The sequence below is a fragment of the Sceloporus undulatus genome, chromosome 3, assembly GCF_019175285.1.
Source record: "Sceloporus undulatus isolate JIND9_A2432 ecotype Alabama chromosome 3, SceUnd_v1.1, whole genome shotgun sequence".
NCBI lineage: Eukaryota > Metazoa > Chordata > Lepidosauria > Squamata > Phrynosomatidae > Sceloporus > Sceloporus undulatus.
The window spans coordinates 244,504,901-244,528,706 of record NC_056524.1 but is presented as its reverse complement, the minus strand read 5'-3'; the positions used below and the strand labels follow the sequence as shown (position 1 = coordinate 244,528,706).

The following is a 23,806-nucleotide window of genomic DNA, read 5'->3' as shown; positions in this document are numbered from 1 at the left end:
CACGGATTCAAGCATACACGGTTTGAAAATGTTTCAAAAAAGTATAAATTTATCTTGATGTTCCATTTTTTATTAGGGACACCATTTTGCTATGTCATTATATTTAATGGGACTTGAGCATACATGGATTTTGTTATACACGGGGGATCTTGGAACCAAACCCCAGCGTATAACAAGGGTCCACTGTACATAATCAGCTTCTGGGTGCAGTACAAGATGTTGGTTATTACCTTTAAAGCCCTACATGGCTTGGGCCCGAGTTACTTGCGGGAACGCCTCTCCCTACATAATCTGCCCTGCACACTCAGAACATTCCTTGTCACACCCTCACTTGCTAGATAGGGTTGGAAAGCACATCCTCCTTGCACTCTAATCACTAGCTCAACAGACCTTCTATGCCCAGTCCGCCTGCTGGCTGTTCAGGTGCAAGGGGTCAGACCAAGAGACATTACTGACACGCATACATGTATGTATTATGCATACATAACTAAGTAGCTGATGTAATTTTTTGTGGGTTTTTCAGGCTATGTGGCCATGTTCTAGAAGAGTTTCTTCCTGATGTTTTGCCAGCATCTGTGGCTGGCATCTTCAGAGAATGCTTGCCTGGAAAAAGTGGGTATATATATATATACTATACTGTGTGAGCCTGGGAATGCAGGAGTGATGTGCATGTGTATTGGTCTGTACTTATGGCAGGCCTCAGGCTGGGAGGCTAATGCAAAAGAGGATTAGTGTCTGCTAATTGGTGATCATTATCTGCTGGAAAAGCCCTCGACTTCACATAGCTTCACATTATATGATGATGATGATGATGATGATGATGATGATGATGGTGGTGGTGGTGGTGATGATGATGATGATGATGATGATGATGCTATTCTGGGGACCACATCTCAAAAAAGATGTTGAATAGTATCCTGTTAGTGATTTAGAAGAGGGAAATCAAACTTATCTCTGTATAATCATTAATGAGGTTGAAATTCTTTACCGCCCCTGTGCAGCAACCAACCAACCCCCTCCATCTGCATTTGAACTTCTGCAGCCCTCCAGAAATTGCATTTTATAGACTGAGAGAGAGTGGGGGAGTGGCAGAAAAGCAGCCAGCTACGTTACTAGAGCCAGATGCACAGCACTGACATCATCCTGAAAGACCTTTTGGAAACAATCTGAGAGGGAAAACATTTCATCATTTTGACTGTGCAGTCCACAATCTCAGCCATTGTTGAGCTGGAAAAGATGCAGAAAAAGCCAAGCGAAATGATCAAGAAGGAGAAGCAACTGTGTGGAAATATATAATTTGGAGACCTTTGGGGCTTTAGTGGGGGGAAAAGGTCAAATAAGGAGGGACAAGATAGAGGCATATGTAATTATGCATGGAGTGGAGACAGTGATACAGAAGATGGGGAAGACTGTGGTAGTGGCACACAAGAGCATGTCAATATTTTGTTGTCTGGTTCTTTAAATTTAAATAAAGCTGATGTCTAACATCTTTACTTGGTCCATAAACCCCACCAAAGTGAGTAAAAGTTATTCTGTATAACATGCTTAGGACTGGAGTGGAAAAACAGAGCTAGTTAGCACCCCTGGTGAATTTTTATTGTACAGAACAAACCAGTGGTCTTAAATAAATAGTTAGAATACAATCCACTGGGGACACATTCTGATGTCAATGGTAATCTATAGGATTTCTTTCAATGACCAAGTGTCGATCTCTTGCTGGTGGATACAGAATTGTTGGCACTGAAGAGGAGAACAATTTTACGTCAGCCCTAGAAAGGAACTGCAATGCTGTTTTCACACTAGACCACCTCACAGTTCCTGCAGTTTCTCAAGTGTACAATTTATCACTTTATTTATGTTTGTGAGGCCATTAAATAAACTCCCTTCGCTAATTTGCAGAGTCTAGTTTAGATCAAGACATTTATAAATGAAAAGCTTGATATATATCAAACTGACCTCAAGTCTGACTCATTTCCTGGCATGGGAAGGTACTGGTGAGGCATTTTCTAAAGAATGATTTACTTTTCCAGTCATCAGTCTGAAAGCTCATTTTGGGCATCTTTGAGTTGGTCACTAAAAATAATCCTAAAGTGGTGTCACATAGGATGAAGGAGAGAAGGCCAATGCTCTTTACTTAAGGGTTTAGTCCTTCTCTTCTTAGAGGGCTTTCAACATTTGTTTGGTTGAGCTTATGAGCCATGTATCTTCAGCCAGCCTGGGAGTTTATTTGGTGCAAGACTTCAGTGTTTCTTACTGCTCAGATCCATGTAATGTGGCCCATATTTCTCAATGCTACTTCCTAACATATATATTTTTGCATTGTGGCATCTTTCAGTTGGAAGAAGATAAAGTGTTTGTCTACAAATCCAAATGTGGACACATTATCTCATTGTTATTTGGAACAATTAAAACAACAGCAGCAGCTGAGCAATTAAAATAGCCTTTTCCTATGTCTGTCACAATCTGCCCACTCACTTCAGTTCAGCAAATTAGTCTTCAGTATTTTAACAGCAAAACCTTATTTCTGTAACCAAAGAAGTTAGCAGCATGACATCTGTAGACAGAACTACCATAATCCCCAGTTACAAACATAGTAAGCAATTGTAGGTGCACAAACTTTTATTTCATTCTCCCATAAACCAAAACATTTTTGTCTTCATCTTATTTACCTCCCACCCCTCTCACACACCATTTTTCCAGGCTTCCTACAAGCCTGGCCTTGGTGAATATCAATACCAGCATTCTCCCCTGGCCTCACACATCTCTTCATTACCCAGCCAGGCAATTATTTTTCTGTGTATAGACACTACAAATCCCATTAGCTTCATCATCAAACTACTCTTTCTTATATCAGCTTTGTGATACTGCCAGCATATTCTATTCAAAGTCAACATCTCTATAGCACCCACAAGGAAAGAGAAAAGATCACACAATAGCAAACCACTTTTATGACAGGATCTGACAGATTCCTGACAGTGTCCCATCAGTTCATATAAATGTATGTCCATAGTCAGACTTTAAGGCAGCTATCCAAAATGCTGAATCCTATCCTCCAAATAGGCTCAGCATCTTTGATGGTTCCTTTCAATTCTGGTGTAAAACCTGAATTCACCATCCCACTGCCATGGGAGCTATCAGTTGCCCAGGCCCAGAATTAAGGAGCCAAAGAAGGTATCATAGTTCTATACTCCTTGAATGATACTTTTCAGTTATACTTCATGCCTGGATTTGGTTTCTAATAACTACAGGAACATTTCCCCTGCAGATCTGAAGAGACAGTAGGGGGAGATCAGTGTTACATGAATCATACAGTGAGTTGAGGCAATTTTCTGTATCAGGTCCTTGGAATTACTGTTTTTGTTCACTGGAGAGTTTAATACTACATTGCCTGGATGGTATTTGGGAGTGGGAGGAGGCATTCTTTGCTAACAGAGCTATCCCTGTGCAGCTGTGATTCTCAGTTTATTTTGCCTTACATTTACTGCCTTTCCCATAGCTATAGATTAAAGAGTAGCCTAAAATCTTGACAGCCACAGATCCTTGTTAAAACTGGAGCGGGTCCTCCCACAAGCTGATACTGCTGTTTCAAGTGAAATATTTTCTAGGACGTTGCCTACACTTTATAATAACAGCCATTCACATGGGTAGAAAGGGAGGGAAAACTAGCTGTCATGTCATTAACCGCATGGATCCTTGGCTGAACATCACACTGTGGAACAAACAGCAGTGCTACTAGATAAATCTCTTGATGGCCCATGGAATTAGAGAACTAGAGTAAGCTCATTAAAGCCACTCAGTTGATTATTACAGCAATTTACGGTGTGTTGTACCGGAGCTCCCAGTGGAATTTCTGTGCTTCGCGGAAAGGCCAATGCAATCAACTGCAACACAGACTCTTTGGAGAGAAATCAATGAGTGAATTTCATGTTAAAATTGAGATGGGGTGGGAGTCAGGATTAAGGGTTTATTGATAATAGGCACATACCTATTATTTAAGCAGCCTGTTTCCTGCAGAATTGCCCCAATCTTCTTTATTGTCTGTCACAATGATGATGGCCAGCTGTGCTCTATTCTGCTCAAGTGTAACCAAATTAATGGTGTTCCACTAAAAGACAACAGTGGAGATAAAGTTGTTGTATAAATGGCTTGGTAATTGTTCTGTTTCTACCTCTGCTAGACCATGAATCAAACTAGGGGACACATTTAGTGTTTGTATTTAGAATGGGGTTGTTGGTGGTTCATTTTGTTTTGATTGGCTTTGTCATTCAGAGATGCTACCTTCAAGATTCTTCCCACAAGTCATCTGTTTGTCACAGTATATGATTTTGCTCTTCTGTATATCTTGCATTTACCAATTGTTTGGCAATTAAAAAGGTGAACATAGTCTAAATTTTAAAGACTGTCTGTTGAGGAAGATTTGTTGTGAACTGTGTTCCACTGGACCTCGACTCATGGCAGACACCTCCAAGACTTCTGTTGCGCACTGCTCTGTATATTCAGACCGTGACGTCCCTGATTGAGTCTAGCTATTTGACATGTGATCTCCCTTTCTACTGCCTTCTACTTTTCCTAGCATTATTGTCTTTTCTAACAGTCATGCCATATTGTGGCCAAAGTTTGACAGCTCCATTTAATCATCTTGGCTTCTAGAGATTTCAGGCTTGATCTCCTCAAGGACCCATATGTTTGTCATTTTGGTTGTCCATGATATGTTCAGCACTCTTCTCTGGCACCACAGCTCAAATGAATTGATTTTCTTCTTACCCACTTTCTTTACTGTCCAGCTGTCCCATCTGTACATGGTGATGGAGAATACAATGGCTTGTACAATTCTAAATTTAGTATTCACGGACATATATCTACGCTCAATTGCATATCTTTACTCTGTAGGATCTTTTCAAGTTCTTTCATAGCTGCCCTTCCCATTCCTAGTCTTCTCCTGATTTCTTGACTGCAGTCTCAGTTGTGATTGATGTTTGATCCAAGGTTTGGGAACTCTTTTAACTCTTTTGATTTCCTCATTGTCTAGGCTAAAGTTATGTAGATCCTCTGTGATCATTATTTTGTTTTCTTTATTTTCAGCAGTAATCTTGCCATGGCACTTTCTTCTTTGAATTTCCTTAATAATTGTTCCAAGTCTGTGATGTTTTTTGCCAGTAGTATGGTGTCCTCTGTATATTTTAGATTGCTGATATTCCTCCCTCCTATCTTCACTCCTCCTTCTTCTGAGTCTACACCTGCTGTTTGTATGGTATTTTCTGCATACAAGTTGAAGAAGGATGATAGAATGTCATCCTGCCTGACCACTTGCACCTCTGGGATTTCTCTTTCCATGTATGACTGGAGTCTATGTTGCAAAATTTTGAGGATAGTTTTGCTTGTGTGGGAAATTAATGCTGTGGTTCCATAGTTGCTCCAGCCTTTTGTGTCTCCTTTTATGTGAATGAGGATTATAATTTCCAGTCTGCTGGCCATTGTTTTATTTTCCATATTTGTTGATTATATTAGTTAACACTCAAGTTGATTCTGTCTGAATGGACTGTAGCAATTAAATTGGAATATGATCTTTTCCTGGTGAGGCAGAAATCTCTGAGGAAATCCCATTGTGAGAGGGAAAACAGCTTATTTTAGGGAATACAGACAGCTCCCCACAGTCACAGGAATCTCTAGGTATCTCTAGGTCCCTCAGCACTAATCAATGGTCAACCTTTGACAAATTTGATTATTCATATTTGATTAATATGTTCTTTTTGGGACTCTCTAGAGGGCGGTACTGACCAGCACTTTGTGCTGGCCTGTGTGCACACTAGAGCTTAGCGTACAGATGCTCCAAGCCCTTGTTATGCCACCTGGGCACCATCTTGGCATGCGCCTGTCTACATGGCGCATGCCATGATGACGAATGCTGTGTGCAGTGCTTAAAAGGTGCTGCGCACAAGAGGCATCATTATAGCACATGAGTGCGCCTATTGTGCCCCTTCCAGAACACAAAAAGAAGCTACCCAGAAGCAGGTTCTTTTTCATCTCTCTGGAAGCCATAGTGTGTAGTTGCCGTGGCCTCCTTCTGCAGCAAAAACGGGCGGTGTTGAGCCACTCATTTGTAAAGTCCTTAAGTCCTCCAGAGTGAATCTATAATCAGCTTCCTTAGAGAGACTATATTAATGAAATCTGTAAATCATTGAAATTACAAAAGGTAAACCAATGAATGGGAGGGGCTACTGTAAACATTCTCTTTCTATGTGTCGTTTGACCCCCAAATACTAGCCCTCTGCAAAGCTTGTCTAGCTCTTAGTTTTAATGGACCTCCAGTAACTGCTTAGATTCCAGGGGAACCCTGCATAATCCCTTCATCTGCACACACAGATCAGATGTAAATTTAAATTCTGGATGTGTGGCTTACTACAGTCTTGTATTTAAGTACTACCCTGATAGCTTTGGCTTGGAATCTCCCCAACCCATTCTCTGCTGTGCACAGCATAGAAACCAAAAGGGCTGCCAGAGGAAGGAAATCCAATATTGAAAATGCAGCAAACTATAAAAGGAGATAAAGAGGTCTCCCAGTTCTTCTTGGGAAAAATAGGTGAAAAATGGGGACATTGTCCCCCAGATAAAAACGTCCCCCAATGATATTTCCTTCAAAATTGAGTCACTTCCAAGGTGTAAATTGCATCTACTTTGAGAGGGAATAGTTCTACAAATTTCTCTCTGGTGATGGAATAATTCAGGTATATTAGTTGCAGAAAAAATATGCATTTGAGTTAGTGTATCTGTTTAAGATATGTATAGCTCATCCTTAAAGGAAGTTTTCACAGTAAATACCCAAAGGTTAAAAAAAATAAGTAAACAAAACCTAAATTACAAACTGCAAATAATAAAAAAAAATAAACTTGTCTTTTGTGTGTGTGTGTATACATGCACACAAGCACAGAGAAAGAGAGAACACCCTTAGTTCTCCTAGGAGCTTATCGCTTGGGCAAATAAGCTGGCTTCAATTCTGGATCTGTGATGCCCCCGGATGTTATCATTCCTAAATTGCCACCGATCTACCTGAGATGCTGCCATCCAGATGCATTCCAGGTCAAAGCCTCACTCAACCAGGACTTTTTTTGTCGTCGGGGAGTTTCCAACTTCAAAAATTGCCTGCCTGAGCGAGGCTTCGACCCGGGATGCCTCCGGGTGGTGGCATCTCAGCTAGATCAGTGACGATTTAGGTATGATAACATCTGGGAACATCCTGGATCCAGAATTGAAGCCGGAAGAGGTAAGCCATCTTATTTGCCCAAGCGATATCCAAGTGTTTTTCCTTATACATCCAAACTTACACCTGTCTCTGCATATGAAGAAAGCATTCACAGACTTAAAAGAACCCCAAGGTATGCAGGATTAAATAAGCCTCACTTTAAACAAACAAACAATAAATAAGCCTCAGGATGTTCCATTTATTTTTTTAAGGTGATAAAGCAGATTCGGTAGATATATCTATACAACTTCTGTCCAAGTTATTTGAAGGCCCGTGTCTCCTTTTAGGGAGAGCCAGAGTGGTGCAGTGGTTTGAGCCTTGGACTAACACTTGGGACACCAGGGTTTAAATGCCGGTTCGGCCATGGAAACCTACTGAGTGATCTTGGGCAAGTCACACTCTCTCAGCCTCAGAAGATAACAATAGCAATAGCAATAGCACTTACATTTCTGTATCACTTTATGGCTGGTCCGATGGCAGTGGTATTTATAATTAATTGATCACATTTCTGTATCACTTTATAGTGCTAAGCACTCTCTAAGCAATTTACAATGTGTTAGCCAATTGCCCCCAACAAGCTGGTTACTCATTTTACTGACCTAGGAAAGGACGGAAGGCTGAGTAAACCTGGAGTCCCGCAGGATCAAACTCACAATGTTTTGGCTGCAGTACTGGCATTTAATCACTGTGCTACCAGGGCTCTGCTGCACCACAAAGGATGGCAATGGCAAACCCCCTCTGACGAAACTTGCCAATAAAACTCCATGATACCTTAGGATCGCCATAAGCTGGAAATGACTGGAAAGCACACAACAACAACAACAACAACAACAACAATGCCCTTTATGAGCCCACCAGAACATTAAGATTGACGTAGAGGTTCTTCTCTCTTTGTCCTGCCACCTTCTCAGCCATGTTTGGCGGGAACAAAAAGAGGGCTTTCTCAGAGGCTGCTCCGAAGCTCTGGAACTCCCTCCCTAGAGAGGCCAGGATGGCTCCATCCCTGCTTTCCTTTCAGCAGCAAATAAAAAACTTTTTGTGCCATCAGGCTTTTTAAACTGACAAGGATTGGGTTTTCAAATGCTGTGGAAGTCAAACTCTAATGTTTGTATATAGTAATAGTTTTTGATTGTTTTAATGTGTAATTGTTTTAACTTTTAAAATTCTTTAATTGTTTTAAGCTTCATATTTATACTTTTTAAGGTTTTTGTATTGTTTTTAAATTGTACTGTTTTAAATTTGTTAGCTGCCTTGAGTTTCTATTTTGGGAGAAAGGCGGGATATCATCATCATCACCATCATCATCATACATCAGTTGTAACATTGTCCCAAAAGTACCTTTTCAGAGATCTAGGTTTGAGAATGCTCACTAAGGATAGACTGTTCAGGAGAAAGGATTGTAAAACCAGAAAAGAGGAATAAAATATGGAAAATCTGAATAGCAGGCTCTCCATATTGGAACAAATTTGAGTATCCCAGTTGTATGTGTGAACAGAAGATTAAGTTCAGTGAATGCCACTGCAACTCCTTATATGATTAAAATAGTGCAGAGTACAGAAGGAAGAATACAGTCCAACAGTTGAGAAAGGAAATATTAGTAGGCTGAGTGTGGGGTCCTATGTTTTGCAAAGGGATAGCAAATCCTTAGAAAAAGGGAAATAGCACTAAGACAGTGAAAGAGACCTCAAAAAGTTGTTTGCATGCATTTTCAAACTTGGTATCCCTCTCCCAGTATGTTCTTGGAGACATGATACCAAGCCGGAGTTGGTGCTGTCCTTTGCCGAGGTTCTACTGTTATCAAGAACTAATATCAAATTGCTGGGTGCATTTGAGGTGAAGAAAAAGAATGATGCCTCTGGAGGTTATATAGCACTGTCAGCACATTTCCCCTGTGTACACTCAGGGCATAGTGCCAAGATAGATGCTCACCCATAAATCCTGAAACACTTTTAACCTGGCCTAACAGCTCCCTTTAATGATGCACTGCAGACAAAAAAGCCTCCATTGTGTGATAATTTCTTAGTAGAATTAAAACAGGAGGTGGGAGAGAGGAAAGGTTTGCAAAATGTTGCAGGCACTGTTTCTAAAAAGTAATACCAAAGCAAATGTTGTACGTGGCAATGCAGTGGTTTTTTAAAAAACAATTGGCCAAGATCCTGCATCATCACCATAACAACATTGATGGAGCTCCAGCATAGTTGCAACAGATGATGCTCAACCCCAAACCTATCTTCACAGCCTGGCAGCACCTCAACTAAAATGTTTCCAAGGAACACAAGATTGGGGCACTGGCAATTATGTCTTCAGTGCCCTCCCAGTTGTGGGGTTCCTTGAGAACAGGTGCTTGGACAGACTCCACTGGATCCTGCCACAATTGTCCTTATGCATCCCATGATCAGGAGTGCATAATCGACATCATTTCTCAGCACTCCGATCTCAGAAATACTTAAGTCAGCATTCTGCCAGACTGTGAAGGTAGTTTTTTTGGGGTTATATTCAGTTGTTCGCGACCACAGACATTAATCCCCAGTGGTTACAATGTCATAAGTCCAGTTTACAGTATTGTACCTTACAATATGTGTTAATTTTATACTGTTTTAACTAGATGATATTAATTGTTTTTAAATTTTTATTGTAAAATTTAAAGAAATATTTTTATCTTGTGAGCTGCCTTGGGTTCCTTTCTGGGAGAAAGGCAGCATAGCAATGAAATAATTGTTGAACAGGATGCCATTGTTGTGTGCCTTCAAGTCATTTCTGACTTATGGCATCCCTAAGGACCTAACAACCCCAAAGGCACCAGATCCTGTCTGTTCTTATATACTAAGAAGGGTCAGCCCTGGTTAATACTTAGATGGGAGACCACCAACAAATGCCAGAAGCTATGCTTCAGAGGAAGGAACTGGCAAAAATCACCTCTGAGGATTCATTGCTTAAGAAAACCCTATGAAATTCATGGGACCACCATAGGTCAACAGGCAACTTATAACTTACTTGCATATGTTTTTCTATGAGCTTTTTTACACTATGCAATTATGGCATGAAGATTTCACTTTAACTGCTGTGGCACCATCTATGGAATTCTATGTTTGCTGTGGGGTGATTCATCAGAGCTCTCCAGCTAAGTCTAAATATCCCTCCCTAAACTGCAAATCCCAAGATTCCATAGGCTGTGAAAAGGCCCCATATCTTCCAATGAAAGGGCACATCAGAGGAAAGTCTGATAAATTAGTTGCTGGTATGGCCTTAAATTTTTGAGCTTATCTTATGGTATAATTACAGTTAGCAGTTGGAATCCAAACAAGTATTTGATCACTTGGGAGTACAATTTGACAGATTCTCCAGTGTGGTTAATCAAGTGTGCTTGTCCCATTCTTCAGCTATGAGTTTCACAGTGAGAGACAATGTTATCTCTCCCAAAAAAAACATTATTGTTTTTTTTTTGTTTTGTTTTTTTACCTTTTGAGGATTTTTTTGGGGGGGGTTACTTTCTCTCACATGTAACATTGTTTTTGCTTAGGATCAAGTATACTTTTTGTAGGAGGGTTTGAAGAAAGGGATTAAAAATAGATTGGTAAGAACTGGAAATGCATGCAACTCCTGCAAATGCTGATGGCAACAGTGTACAAGTGAGTTTCCTTGTCACAGAAAAGAGGCTGTGACTCAGATATACAAAGAGGCCAAGAAATCAGTGCACCTCATACTTAATGAGACAGTGGCTAGGAAGAAAGGAAAAATGGAACAAAATGAGCTGTTAATTAACTGTTATGCTGAGCTATGGTGTAAGAGTGCTGATATACTGGGCTCCTGCTCTTGAGAAATTATTGAGAGAGGTGATCTAGCATAATGGTTTGAGTTTTGGACTGCAACACAGAACACCACAGTTCGATTCCCAGTTCAGCCATAAAACCTGGGCAAATCACACTCTCTCAGGGTAGGGCAAAGGCAAACCTCCTGTGAACAAAAAGCCATGACAGGGTTTTCTGGGAATGAGAGTGTGTGACTCACCCAAAGACACCCAGTGGGTTTCCATGACCGAGTAGGCAATTGAACCCTGATCTCCAGAGATGTAGTCCAGTGCTCAAACCACTGCACAATTCTGGTATAGATAGCAGTTCACTAACAAGGGCCTGGTACAGACCACCCCAAAAGGGCGGTCTGCAGGCACCTAGTTTTCCACCGGGGGGGAACGCAGCGGACAAACTACACGGGTTCTTTTTCTGCCACGGTAGCAGTGTAATGAGTGCGCCACTGGTGCACTCATTACGTAAGTGCTGTGCGGCACCGTGCAGACGCAGCATGGCACTTATGTAACGATGGTGGTGCCCATCTTGGCCAACCCCTAGCATGTGACAAGGGTGCCCCATAGGCCCATCTGTACTGGGCCAAGGTTTCTTAGCACCTCTGATACATTGCTAAGTAGAGATGAAGTTACGTAATATATGCTGTAACAGAGAATTCCAGACATCCTCTCTTACTCTCATACTCACTCCCCTCACAATAAAGAGAGACTTAGTTGTAGCTAATTGAATATTGCTGGACTAACCAACAGAAGGAAATCAGTGCTCTGCATGCACAACATTTCTGTGTGAATTGTAATTAGTCAGTGATTGCTCTATTCATATTTTTTTAATGTATGTACTATCAAAGCAAAGAGACAGAAACAGATCGGAACTGTGGCCTCAGCCTTGATAGCCTGACTGAACCTTGAGCTATACATTCAATGGGTCTGGATGCCAGATCAGAATCTTGACTTTTTTACAAGATAGACCTCTTTTGCACACAGAGCCAGCACATATGCAGCTTTTAGGCGCAAGATGATCCACAAGGCTGGGGATGGAGCCAATGGCTTAGAGCCCATTTCCCTTTCCAGTTGCTAATTATATATGTGGTTGAATATCTGCCTGGGGCCAACTAACCATGGTTTTAAGAGGCAGAGGTGAGAGGCTCCAAGATGTGGGATGTCACAGGGTCTCTTCTCATTTGATTTGGTTGTCCAGGAGGAAGCAACAAACAAACTGTCTTGTAACTACTATTCAAGCACAGGTCTTCAAGTAGTCTCACTTTATATATATAAAGAAAGAACAGATGTTAGTTTGCAGCTGATTGACAGAGAAGATGAGAGGCAACAGTTCCACCCAGGTTAGTGGCGGCCCTACCATTAGGCAAGCTGGTGTAGATTTTGGTATAAATCACTAGAGAAACTCAAGAAAGGTTAATGAATTATTGCTTGTTAGATTGTTAGATTGTTAGTTTGTTAATGTAGTCATTTATACCATGGCCCCTGATTATGTTGGCTAAGGGATTCTAGAATGGATAGTCCCCCAAAAAAAAATTAGATTTCCAACTCCTGGTGTTTATTCTGGGCACAGCTTCCAGGCACAGTATAAGGTGTTGCTCATTACCTTTAAAGCCCTACATGGCTTGGGCCTGAGTTACTTGAGGGAACGCCTCTACCTACATAATCCGCCCTGTACTCTCAGAACATCAGGGAAGAACCTATTAGAATATCAAAAGGTTAAACTAACAACGACTTCCATAGAGCCTTTACTGCTGCTGCTCCCAAACTGTGGAACAACCTACCGGAAGAGATTCGTCTTATTACTACCTTGGATGCTTTCAAGAAGGCACTTAAGACAGATCTCTTCCAGGGGGCTTACCCACTTGACTTTGTATAAGAGCTCTATTAAAATGAAATGCTCCACTTCCTAGATCATGATTATGTTGATATGATTATTAAGAAATTTTAATTATAATGTTAGTATTTTATTGATTGTAAATTGTAATTGTATTTGTATGTGTATTAATTTTATAGGTAATCCCACCTCAATCCACAGGGAAAGGTGGGAAATACAAATAAACTATTTATTATTATTATTATTATTATTATTATTATTAGGGATAAGGAGAGCTGCTTGTGGATTTTTCTGCCTCAAATGTCAAAATAACTTTGATGGGTTTGGACACTGCACTTTGACTTAACTTTTTCTGCTATACCTCAGCCAACAAAATGTCTCGGACCAACCCTGATTCCATCCAAATCCATTTGGATTTAACGGGGTGCTGCCTGTTAAGATTTCCAGATGTTTAAATAAATAAATCCTGTTCCTTTTTCTCTACAAAGGTAAACATCCTGAATTTTGCCCAAATAGATCCCAGTTTGTCTCTTCTCTTCCCACTTACACTCTTTGCTTCAGCTAACTTCAGTTGCTGCAAACTGAGTAGAAAGCACAAATGTACTTCACACTCAACTAACTCAGCAGAGGGGAAAGAGAGAAGAGGCAGGATCTTGCCCTTCCCATTAGACTCAGGCAAAAGCAAACTGCTGTAGCCTCTCCTAGCTTTTGTGTTCTTCCTCATTAATTCTAATGTTGCTTGGTCACATGTGCCCAGTTTCCATTGGTATAATGTTGGAGAGTATGAAAACTGCAAACCTTGTCATTTAATTCAGCCTTACCCAACCGGAACACCAAAAGGGTAGATGTTATAGTCCAGTATTGGGAGAGAACCAGGATGGGGAAAGGTCTGTTATTAAGATCACGCATACCTTTCCGCAAATCTCTTGGTTCACTGAAGAACAAAGAAAAGTAAAGTGTGAGCTGCATGAGATATGATACATACCATGCTTGTCAGGTATCTCTGTAAAAACTTGTCTTCTTTTCCTTGTAAGATTTCAGGAGAAATAGAAATGAACTGAGCTGGGAAAGCAGCCAGGGAATATTACCTTCACATCATATAAGAAATACGTCTATGCTTCATTGTGACCAAGGCAGTGCTGTTATTTCAATTCATTGGCCTATTTCTGCTTTCATTGTAAATGATTATAAGCTAGTTTACCCAATAAACCCACTCCTCTTCTCATATTTTTGAAAAGAATATATTCCGTCCCCCTGCCCCCAAATGCACACATCAAAAGGAGGATGACTAATAAGCCAAGTGTGTATTCACTTCTGAGAATTCTTCATAGATTTACCTTGCTGTTTGATTCATCTTGACAAGCCAAAAGTGTACATGGTGGATCAATCACATGCACCGATGCAGGAACAGCATATTCTTGACATATCCATAGTGGACAGTATAGACTACCCATAGTTTGCAGAGAATATAAACCTACAACATCTGGCCATGACAGTCATTTTGTAAAACTAGCTCACTTTCTGCATTATGAGGGCAAGGGATAAAAGACAGGCAGGATGGGATATGGATGGAAAGAGTGTTCAAAGATATTTGGAAAACAGTTGAAAAACATGTATTTCAAGGGTTAAGAAACCTGGCTGAGAAGAATCCTAAAGTGCTAAAAATCTTCATAGTTTGGGACTTATTCTGCACAAAATTCACACATGTTTGTTTTGCTTAGAGAACAGCATTTTCTGTGCAGGAAACAGCATTTTCTTTATGGAAAATAATATTTTAATGTAGAAATGTTAATTCTTGAGCAGAAAATACTGTAGTGGGGGATTTATTATGCACAAAATTGACACATGGTTGTTCTGCAGAAAACAGCATTTTTCTGTTTTTTATGGCTATTTTTTTTTTAATTTAAAAAATCACTTAGAAACACTCCTTTTTAAAAGTGATTATTCATTTTTAAAAGACTGGATGTTATGGTTTTCCATTCCACTTACTGGAAAAACAATGACTGTTTGAATTTAAATATTTTTATTTTAACAGTTTATTGGCAGTTGTTCATTGTTAGACGGGTAGCCGACATCAGTTGCTTCTTTTTAATCACCTGTTGTTCAAGAAATACCATTCAGAAACAAATCCTTCAGTTAACATAGGTTCAGCCAGAACTACTTGCTTTAAAATAGACTTTTTAAAAGAATAACTATTATTTATGTTAGTGGCCATAACATCTGAACTGCATTTTGCTATTTAATTTTTTTATTTATTCCTGTATTGGTATAATCTTACACATTAATGCAAAAAACAAAACAAAACAAAAAACAAAACACCAACCTGGTTTAATGCAAAGAAAAACAGAAAAACAACCTGGTTTAAACAGTTTAAGCCAATTTGGGGGATTTTTTTAAAAAAACTTATTTTTTCCAATCCTGATTAGAAGAACCTTTTAGCAGAGAAATTTGGGAAAAGAAACAGAGCTGGGGGAAAGTACATTTTGGGTGATAACTCCCAGATTTCCCCATCCAGTATGGCTTCTGGGAGCTGCAGTCAAAAATTAACTTTTCCAATTACCTAGAGACTCTTTGTCTCAAGACGTCTGCAAGCCAAAGCTGTACAGACATCTCTCGGGGTATTGTAAGCTCTGGCTATTTTCCACTGAACATAGGATTTACCAAAAAGACATTTTACAACTCTGTGTCTGTAACTCTGGCATCTCCATTGAAAAGAATCTGATAATAAAATATTGGGAAAGGTCTTTGCTCAAGATCTTGGAGAGCTGCTCGACTGTCAGAGTAAATACACTGTGCCCTTGTTATCTGCTGGGGTTTGCTTCCATGGATAACAAAATCCATGGATGCTCAAGTCCCATTAAATATAATGGCAGAGCAAAATGGTGTCCCTTTTATAAAATGGAAAATCAAGGTTTGATATTTGGAATTTATACTTTTTTTGAATATTTTCAAGCTGTGGATGCTTTGAATCCATGAATAAAAAAATCTGTGGATTTTTCTTATCTGTGGATAAGAACAGCCAACTGTATACATGGCTAGATGAGCATGGTATCCTTTTGGGCTGCCTCACTGGGTTAGGACTTGAAGAAAGTTTTTAAAGAACAGAATTTCTTTAAAGACCATGGGTGCTGTATAGTTTTAAATAGAGTGGGGGTTTTTTTCCATTTTTTCATTTTAATTCTATTTTATTAGGTGTAGATCTGAACTGTTTTAATGCTGTAATTAGTTTAATTCCATTTTAATTTTCACTTTTTGTATCTTTTTAGCTGTATTGTTCTTTTTAAATTGTACATCACCTTGCATCCCAATTTTGGGGAAAGGGCAGGATAAAAATAAATATAATAATGTAATAACAATATAATAACAACAATTACAGTCTGGTGTGCTGCATTTTCATATGTTCATAAGAGATAGTTCCAGATCAACCACTCCAGAAGAATCCAAATTTATTCAAGTAATAATAATAATAGAGTTTATTTATATTTTTAATATTATTTATATTTAAGTAATTTTTAATACAGCATCAGCAGAAAAGCAGTGGAAGCATCCCATTAGAAAAACACACAACATGAAGCAACTGTAAATAATTTGATTTATTGGAAAATATTACAGGACTTCTATGAATATAAGATGTCATTATGTTGAAATGTTTGGCCAGAATCCTGTTGGAGTTCTATGAATGTCTAAGCACTGTGGTTACGAAGCTATGCAGTGAATCCTGTCCTGATCCTACAATCCCCAATTACCAAAAACACCCACTGAGATCAACAAAGGTCTTGTCAATCCTTGTCAGTCAGGAAGCAGCTAACTGACATCCCCACCCTCTCCCGTGAGCAGTTTCTAGTGTAATATGCAGAAGCAGGGTGCTTGTCACAATTCCATTTCACAACAGAGACTGCTCATAGGAGGGAGTGGGACCATTAGCCAGCCGCTTCCCGATTGACAGTGGAATAGATCCTGCTCAGTCACAGCTGCTACTGCCCAGTAGGTAAGGACTGGGTGACTTTCACAGTCCCTAAACTAGGGTCTATGTAGGGATCATGAATACAAAACAGTCATGAATGCATAACTATAGGTTATTCGACTATAGGTTATGTATTCATCACTATGGAACAGGATTCCAGCCTGTTCTTTTTACATTGTTACATTATTTTTTGCATTGTTTTAAAGTGGAGTGGGCAACACAAGGTCCAAGGGCTGTATATAGTTCTTTCTCATCTCATGAACACTGCCTAATTTGGTGGAGCTCCAACCAAACATTTTTTCCCACACACAGTTGCTTAAAAGAAAGGTATGCAGGGAACATGCAGCTTATTTTCAAAAACATTTGCCCTCCTGGGACCATTCCAGAAGCATGAACAAACAAGGTGCATGTTCCTCGCATGCACTCTTTTAAAATGGAAGTACAACCTCCCCAGCTTTTTTCTGCCACTGCCCTACCGAATTTCAGTAGGCATTTGTACTGAAAGTTCAGTAGATGTAGTGTAGCCTCTAGGGCTCAAGGAAATGGATGATCCCAGGCCCCACAGATGTTATCCACCCTTATTTCAAACTGTCATACATGGAATAACAGGGCCGGATGAATTGAGAAAGGATTGTTCATGGAACAGGGTTTTCCTGTCTTCTTCCTGCTGCCTCTTTCAAGTCCACTCTGAAAAGCCACTCCTGAGGGTCATGGAATGCCCCAGGGTAGCATTGATGTGGCAGAGGTAGCTGCAGATGAGAGGAACTGGAAGTCATCGACCACCCCCCCCCCCACTCCTCTCTTGTGCAAGTGGAACCTCCTTTCTGCTTGTCTAGGATTGGATTGAGGCCAACATATATAATCATGAGAATGCAAAGCTCCTCAAAAAGTGTCTTACGTTAGTTTGCCAGCAAGCAGTTTGGGTATGCTTTATTGGTGCTATTCTGCCAGAAGCAGAAGGTGCAACTTTGATAAGAACCAGGCATCTGCTTTCTCTCAAAATGGAGGAGGAAGTAGTGAAAGAAACTAGTGGAACTGTGACAGACAGTAGCTAAAAAAGTCTAATCTTCAAGAACAGTGGAAACAGTAGTGTTGTTAACTTCACTGGTGCAAGATGCTGAAGTTGGTGGTGCACTCTTGTCATTGGAAGTCGCTCTGCCACCAACAATTTCTTCTGTATTTCTTGCTGGTTTCAACAAAATAATGTAACATTTTGGTACAAATATACACCCTGTCAAGCCGAAACTGGAGGCCAGAATTGCAAATATCTCCACAGCCACCTTGAATTTCCCTCTTGTGCTTAAATAAGCAGGAACGAATGATATCCAGACAATGAAGAAAACCAACATCCCAAAGGTGACAAACTTGGCCTCATTAAAGTTATTGGGAAGCTTTCGAGAGACAATGGCAGTGAGGAAACATAAGATGGCGAGGAACACATCAAAGCCAAACATAACACACAGATATAAGATAGAACCTTCATCACATTCAAAGATGATTTTCAGAGTTGTGAACTGGGTGTTTTTATACATACGGGGAGGCTCCAAGATGAGGTACGCAGTGCAGATACCCACTTCAGTCAGTACAGAGAGGAGGACAATTATTTTCTGGAAAATTGGCTTGAAAGACATTCGGGCTTTCTCTGCGACCTTTGAATTTTTGGCCAAGTGAGTCAGGAAAAGCATTACAGTCTTCCCTAAGACACAAGACAGGCAAAGAGAGAAACCCAAGGCGAGGGTCACCTGACGGGACTGGCATGACCAGTCTTCTGGCTTACCAATAAAGAGGATGGAAGTCATTAAGGTGACACAAAGAGAATACTGAATGAGGAAGCTCAGCTCACGGTCATTTGCTCTCACAAGAGGTGTGGCCCTATGCTTGATATAGACACCAGTCACAGCCAAGATGAATAAAACACCCACTATGGACAGAGCAATCAATGTCATTCCTAAAGCTTCTCCATAAGCCAAGAATTCCACCTCTTTAAGTACACATTTACTTCTTTGTTCATTGGACCAATAATCTTCTTTACAGCCTGTACATTCCCTTGCATCTGGAAAAAAAAACCAACCAAAACTACTGTACTTTTTCTGAAAATAGTATAAGGGAATTAATTTGTCCTGGTCCACTGCTCTGACATCTGTTTTCAGCCTCAAGATGTATTAAAGAACAGATTGAAGGTGCTCTAGAATAGGTGCATAGTCAGTGCATTTGCCTCACTGTTGACTATAGTAGGGGGTAGGCAATTATATATTTATATATTAAGGACATGGTGGCTCAGCACTTAAGATGCTGACTCTGACAATTGCAAGGTCGGCACTTCGAGACCCAAGTGCCACATGATGGAGTGAACTTCCATCACTGGTCTCAGCTTCTGCCAACCTTACAGTTCAAAGGAATGTAAAAGTGAAAGTAGATAAATAGGTACCACTTTGGTGGGAAGGTTCTGTGCAGTCTTACATAGAGATGGGGATACTATTCAAAATGTTAATTTGAGTATCTGCCATGAACAATTCTGGCTTGATGAGAATCTTCACAATTCAGGACTTATTGTGTGTATAATTAATATATGGTTGCTTTGGACGGGGGGAAAATGCTGTTTTCTGCACAAAACCACTGTTCTTTTTGTAAAACAACCATGTACAAATTTTACACAGAATAAGTGCTGAATTGTGAACAGTGTTCAAAAACTCCACAGTTTTTAAAGACTTTCTCACAGCAGGTAGAAAATTGCTAAAAGTATTCTCTTTTTTAAAGAAAAAAATTAATAAAGAGTAACATCCCTAGTCTTATGACAGAATGTGTTATACTTTGGGCAAGAAAGAATGAGGACTAAGAAGATGAAACAAAAAGGAAAACTAAACTGAAACCATAGTGGACTGTAACCTTCTAGTGTGGACTCATACTTAACTTTCAGGTAACCAGAGTCTGGCCAAAGCCCACACAATGGCTCTACCTCTTCTCCACTGTCCCCATTATCTAAAATGCTAAGAGAGCCATCCATACCTACAGAATCACTGATCTGGCCTTCGGCACACCTTATGCAATCATAGCAGCAGGAGGGCTTCCCTTGAAGGATCCCCTTTCGATAACCAGGCTGACAATTTTTATTACATGTTGAACGTGGACGCTGAAAGATACAGAAAAGACATGTTATTCACTGACAGAAAAACCAAAAGTGTCTCTTCCTGCCATGGACGAAATATCTCATCTTAGGTATGTCTGACTAGGAGATGGTACTACAGAGATTGTAATAAAAACAGCACCAACAAGGAGAAGCAGTGAAATCAGCGGAATATGATCTCAGAAGGGAAATGTACTATATGTGCAATTGGGGTTAATTAGGGTTGTTGTTGTTGTTGTTGTGTCTTCGTGTCACTTTTTAATTATGGTGACCATAAAGTGAACTTTGCATTTTCTTCCCAAGGGTCTATTCAGAGGAAGTTTGTCATTGTCTTCCTTTGTGGCTGAGCATGTGAGTTTCCATGGCCAAGCAGGGATTTGAGCCTGACCTCACAAAGTCCTAGTCTAACACTCAAATCACTATGTCACTCTGGCTATCATTATATTAGGGTTATCAGATTAAAAATGGAGATGGCTCCTATTCTTTTAATTGCTGTGTAGAAGAGGGTCTTTGAGCAGGTGCTGCTTGTCATACAACCAGATAACAAGTAACACCGGCTGAAATTCCCTTTTGTATTCAACCATTAAAGGTATAGGAGCTCTCTCCAGTTTTCACTCTGACAGCCCTAAACTATATGCTAAACTATATGAGGGATGGCCAGCCAGCCAGCCAGCCAGCCAGCCAGCTCCATTCCTGTAATGAGCAACAGGAAGATATCCTTTCAGACTGATCTCTGGGGAGGTCAAGGAGGATCCCTTTTTTCTCCCTGCTGACAGCAGCAGGCACAGAGACTGCTGGCTGTTTGGCTGCCCTTCATTTTCCCCCTTCTTCCTCTGACTATTATACAATATATAATATAATTATATAATATTATAATTATATAATTATATAATATTATACTATTATATTATACTATTATACCCTCCTCCTGACCACCATCTTGAGGGGGAGAGAGGCCTGGCCTGGAAGGACAACGAGCCCTCCTCCGACCACCCCATCTTGAGGGGGAGAGAGGCCAGGCCTAAAGACAAAGAGCCCTCCTCTGACCACCATCTTGAGGGGGAGAGAGGCCTGGCCTGAAGACAAAGAAGCCCTCCTCCGACCACCATCTTGAGGGGGAGGAGAGGCCTGGCCTGAAGACAAAGAGCCCTCCTCCGACCACCATCTTGAGGGGGAGAGAGGCCTGGCCTGAAGACAAAGAGCCCTCTCTGACCACCATCTTGGGGGAGAGAGGCCTGGCCTGAAGACAAAGAGCCCTCTCCAACACCATCTTGAGGGGAGAGGAGTCTGGCCTGAAGACAAAGAGCCCTCCTCTGACCACCATCTGAGGGGGGAGAGGCCTGGCCTGGAAGACAAAAGCCCTCCTCCACCACCATCTTGAGGGGGAGAGAGGCCTGGCCTGAAGACAAAGAGCCCTCCTCCGACCACCATCTTGAGGGGGAGAAGAGGCCTGGCCTGAAGACAAAGAGCCCTCCTCCGACCACCATCTTGAGGGGGAGAGAGGCCTGGCCTGAAGACAAGAGCCCTCCTCCGATCACCATCTTGAGGGGGAGAGAGGCCTGGCCTGAAGACAAAGAGCCCTCCTCCGATCACCCTCTTGGAGGGGAGAGAGGCCTGGCCTGAAGACAAAGAGCCCTCCTCCATCCACCATCTTGAGGGGGAGAGAGGCCTGGCCTGGAAGACAAAGAGCCCTCCTCTGACCACCATCTTGAGGGGAGAGAGGCCTTGCCTGAAGACAAAGAGCCCTCCTCTGACCACCCTCTGAGGGGGAGAGAGGCCTGGCCTGAAGACAAAGAGCCCTCCTCCGACCACATCTTGAGGGGAGAGAGGCCTGGCCTGAGACAAAGAGCCCTCCTCCGACCACCATCTTGAGGGGGAGAGAGGCCAGGCCTGAAGACAAAGAGCCCTCCTCTGACCACCATCTTGAGGGGGAGAGAGGCCTGGCCTGAAGACACAAAGAGCCCTCCTCCGACCACCATCTTGAGGGGGAGAGAGGCCTGGCCTAAAGACAAAGAGCCCCTCCTCCGACCCACCATCTTGAGGGGAGAGAGGCCTGGCCTGAAGACAAGAGAGCCCTCCTCCGACCACCATCTTGAGGGGAGAGAGGCCTGGCTGAAGACAAAGAGCCCTCCTCCGACCACCATCTGAGGGGGGAGAGGCCTGGCCTGAAGACAAAGAGCCCTCCTCTGACCACCATCTTGAGGGGAGAGAGCCTGGCCTGAAGAACAAGAGCCCTCTCTGACCACCATCTTGAGGGGGAGAGAGGTCTGGCTGGAAGAAAAGAGCCTCCTCTGACCACCATCTTGAGGGGGAGAGAGGCCTGGCCTGGAAGACAAAGAGCCCTCCTCTGACCACCATCTTGGGGGAGAGAGGCCTGGCCTGGAGACAAAGAGCCCTCCTCTGACCACCATCTTGAGGGGGAGAGAGGCCTGGCCTGAAGACAAAGAGCCCTCCTCCGACCACCATCTTGAGGGGGAGAGAGGCCAGGCCTGAAGACAAAGAGCCTCCTCTTGACCACCCTCTTGAGGGGAGAGAGGCCTGGCCTGAAGACAAAGAGCCCTCCCGACCACCATCTTGAGGGGGAGAGAGGCCTGGCCTGAAGACAAAGAGCCCTCCTCCGACCACCATCTTGAGGGGGAGAGAGGGCTGGCCTGAAGACAAGAGCCCTCCTCTGACCCATCTTGAGGGGGAGAGAGGCCTGGCCTGAAGACAAAGAGCCCTCCTCCGACCACCATCTTGAGGGGGGGGAGAGGTCTGCCTGGAAGACAAAGAGCCCTCCTCTGACCACCATATTGAGGGGGAGAGAGGCCTGGCCTGAAGACAAAGAGCCCTCCTCTGACCACCATCTTGAGGGGGAGAGAGGCCTGGCCTGAAGACAAAGAGCCCTCCTCCGACCACCATCTTGAGGGGGAGAGAGGCCTGGCCTGAAGACAAAGAGCCCTCCTCCGACCACCCATCTTGAGGGGAGAGAGGGCCTGGCCTGAAGACAAAGAGCCCTCCTCTGACCACCATCTTGGGGGGAGAGAGGCCTGGCCTGAAGACAAAGAGCCCTCCTCCGACCCACCATCTTGAGGGGGAGAGAGGTCTGGCCTGAAGACAAGAGCCCTCCTCTGACCACCATCTTGAGGGGGGAGAGAGGCTGGCCTGAAGACAAAGAGCCCTCCTCCGACCACCATCTTGAGGGGGAGAGAGGCCTGGCCTGAAGACAAAGAGCCCTCCTCCGACCCCCATCTTGAGGGGGGAGAGGCCTGGCCTGAAGACAAAGAGCCCTCCTCCGACCACCATCTTGAGGGGGAGAGAGGCCTGGCCTGAAGACAAAGAGCCCTCCTCCGACCACCATCTTGAGGGGGAGAGGAGGTCTGGCCTGGAAGACAAAGAGCCCCCTCTGACCACCATCTTGGGGGAGGAGGCCTGGCCTGAAGACAAAGAGCCCTCCTCCGACCACCATCTTGAGGGGGAGAGCGGCCTGGCCTGGAAGACAAAGAGCCCTCCTCCGACCACATCTTGAGGGGGAGGGGCCTGAAGACAAAGAGCCCTCCTCTGACCACCATCTTGAGGGGGAGAGAGGCCTGGCCTGAAGACAAAGAGCCCTCCTCCTGACCACCATCTTGAGGGGGAGAGAGGCAGGCCAGCAACAACAGGCCTCGCCTGGAAGACAACATTCTTTTTTTAATTAATATCAATTATTTCTTTTTAAAATATTTTGATTGTACTTTGTATTTGTCATTGCAATTTTTTACTTGTACACCGCTATGATCAAAGCGGAATAGCGGTCTATAAATAAAACATATTATTATTATTATTATTATTATTATTATTATTATTATTATTATTATTATTAT

At 42.3% G+C, this 23,806-nt stretch overlaps 1 protein-coding gene across 1 annotated transcript in view; it reads right to left on the bottom strand.

The window, feature by feature from the left end:
* Positions 1-16,536: 16,536 nt before the first annotated feature.
* The window catches only part of LOC121925974 (vomeronasal type-2 receptor 1-like), a 34,649-nt gene continuing 27,379 nt past the window's right edge, over positions 16,537-23,806 (bottom strand). Inside the window, exons 5-6 of the mRNA XM_042458532.1 lie at positions 19,847-19,970; positions 16,537-18,893 (exon numbers count right to left, since the gene is read on the bottom strand). Coding sequence (XP_042314466.1) covers positions 17,902-18,893; positions 19,847-19,970 — 1,116 coding nt within the window. The 3' untranslated portion in view covers positions 16,537-17,901. The remainder of the gene's footprint in view (positions 18,894-19,846; positions 19,971-23,806) is intronic.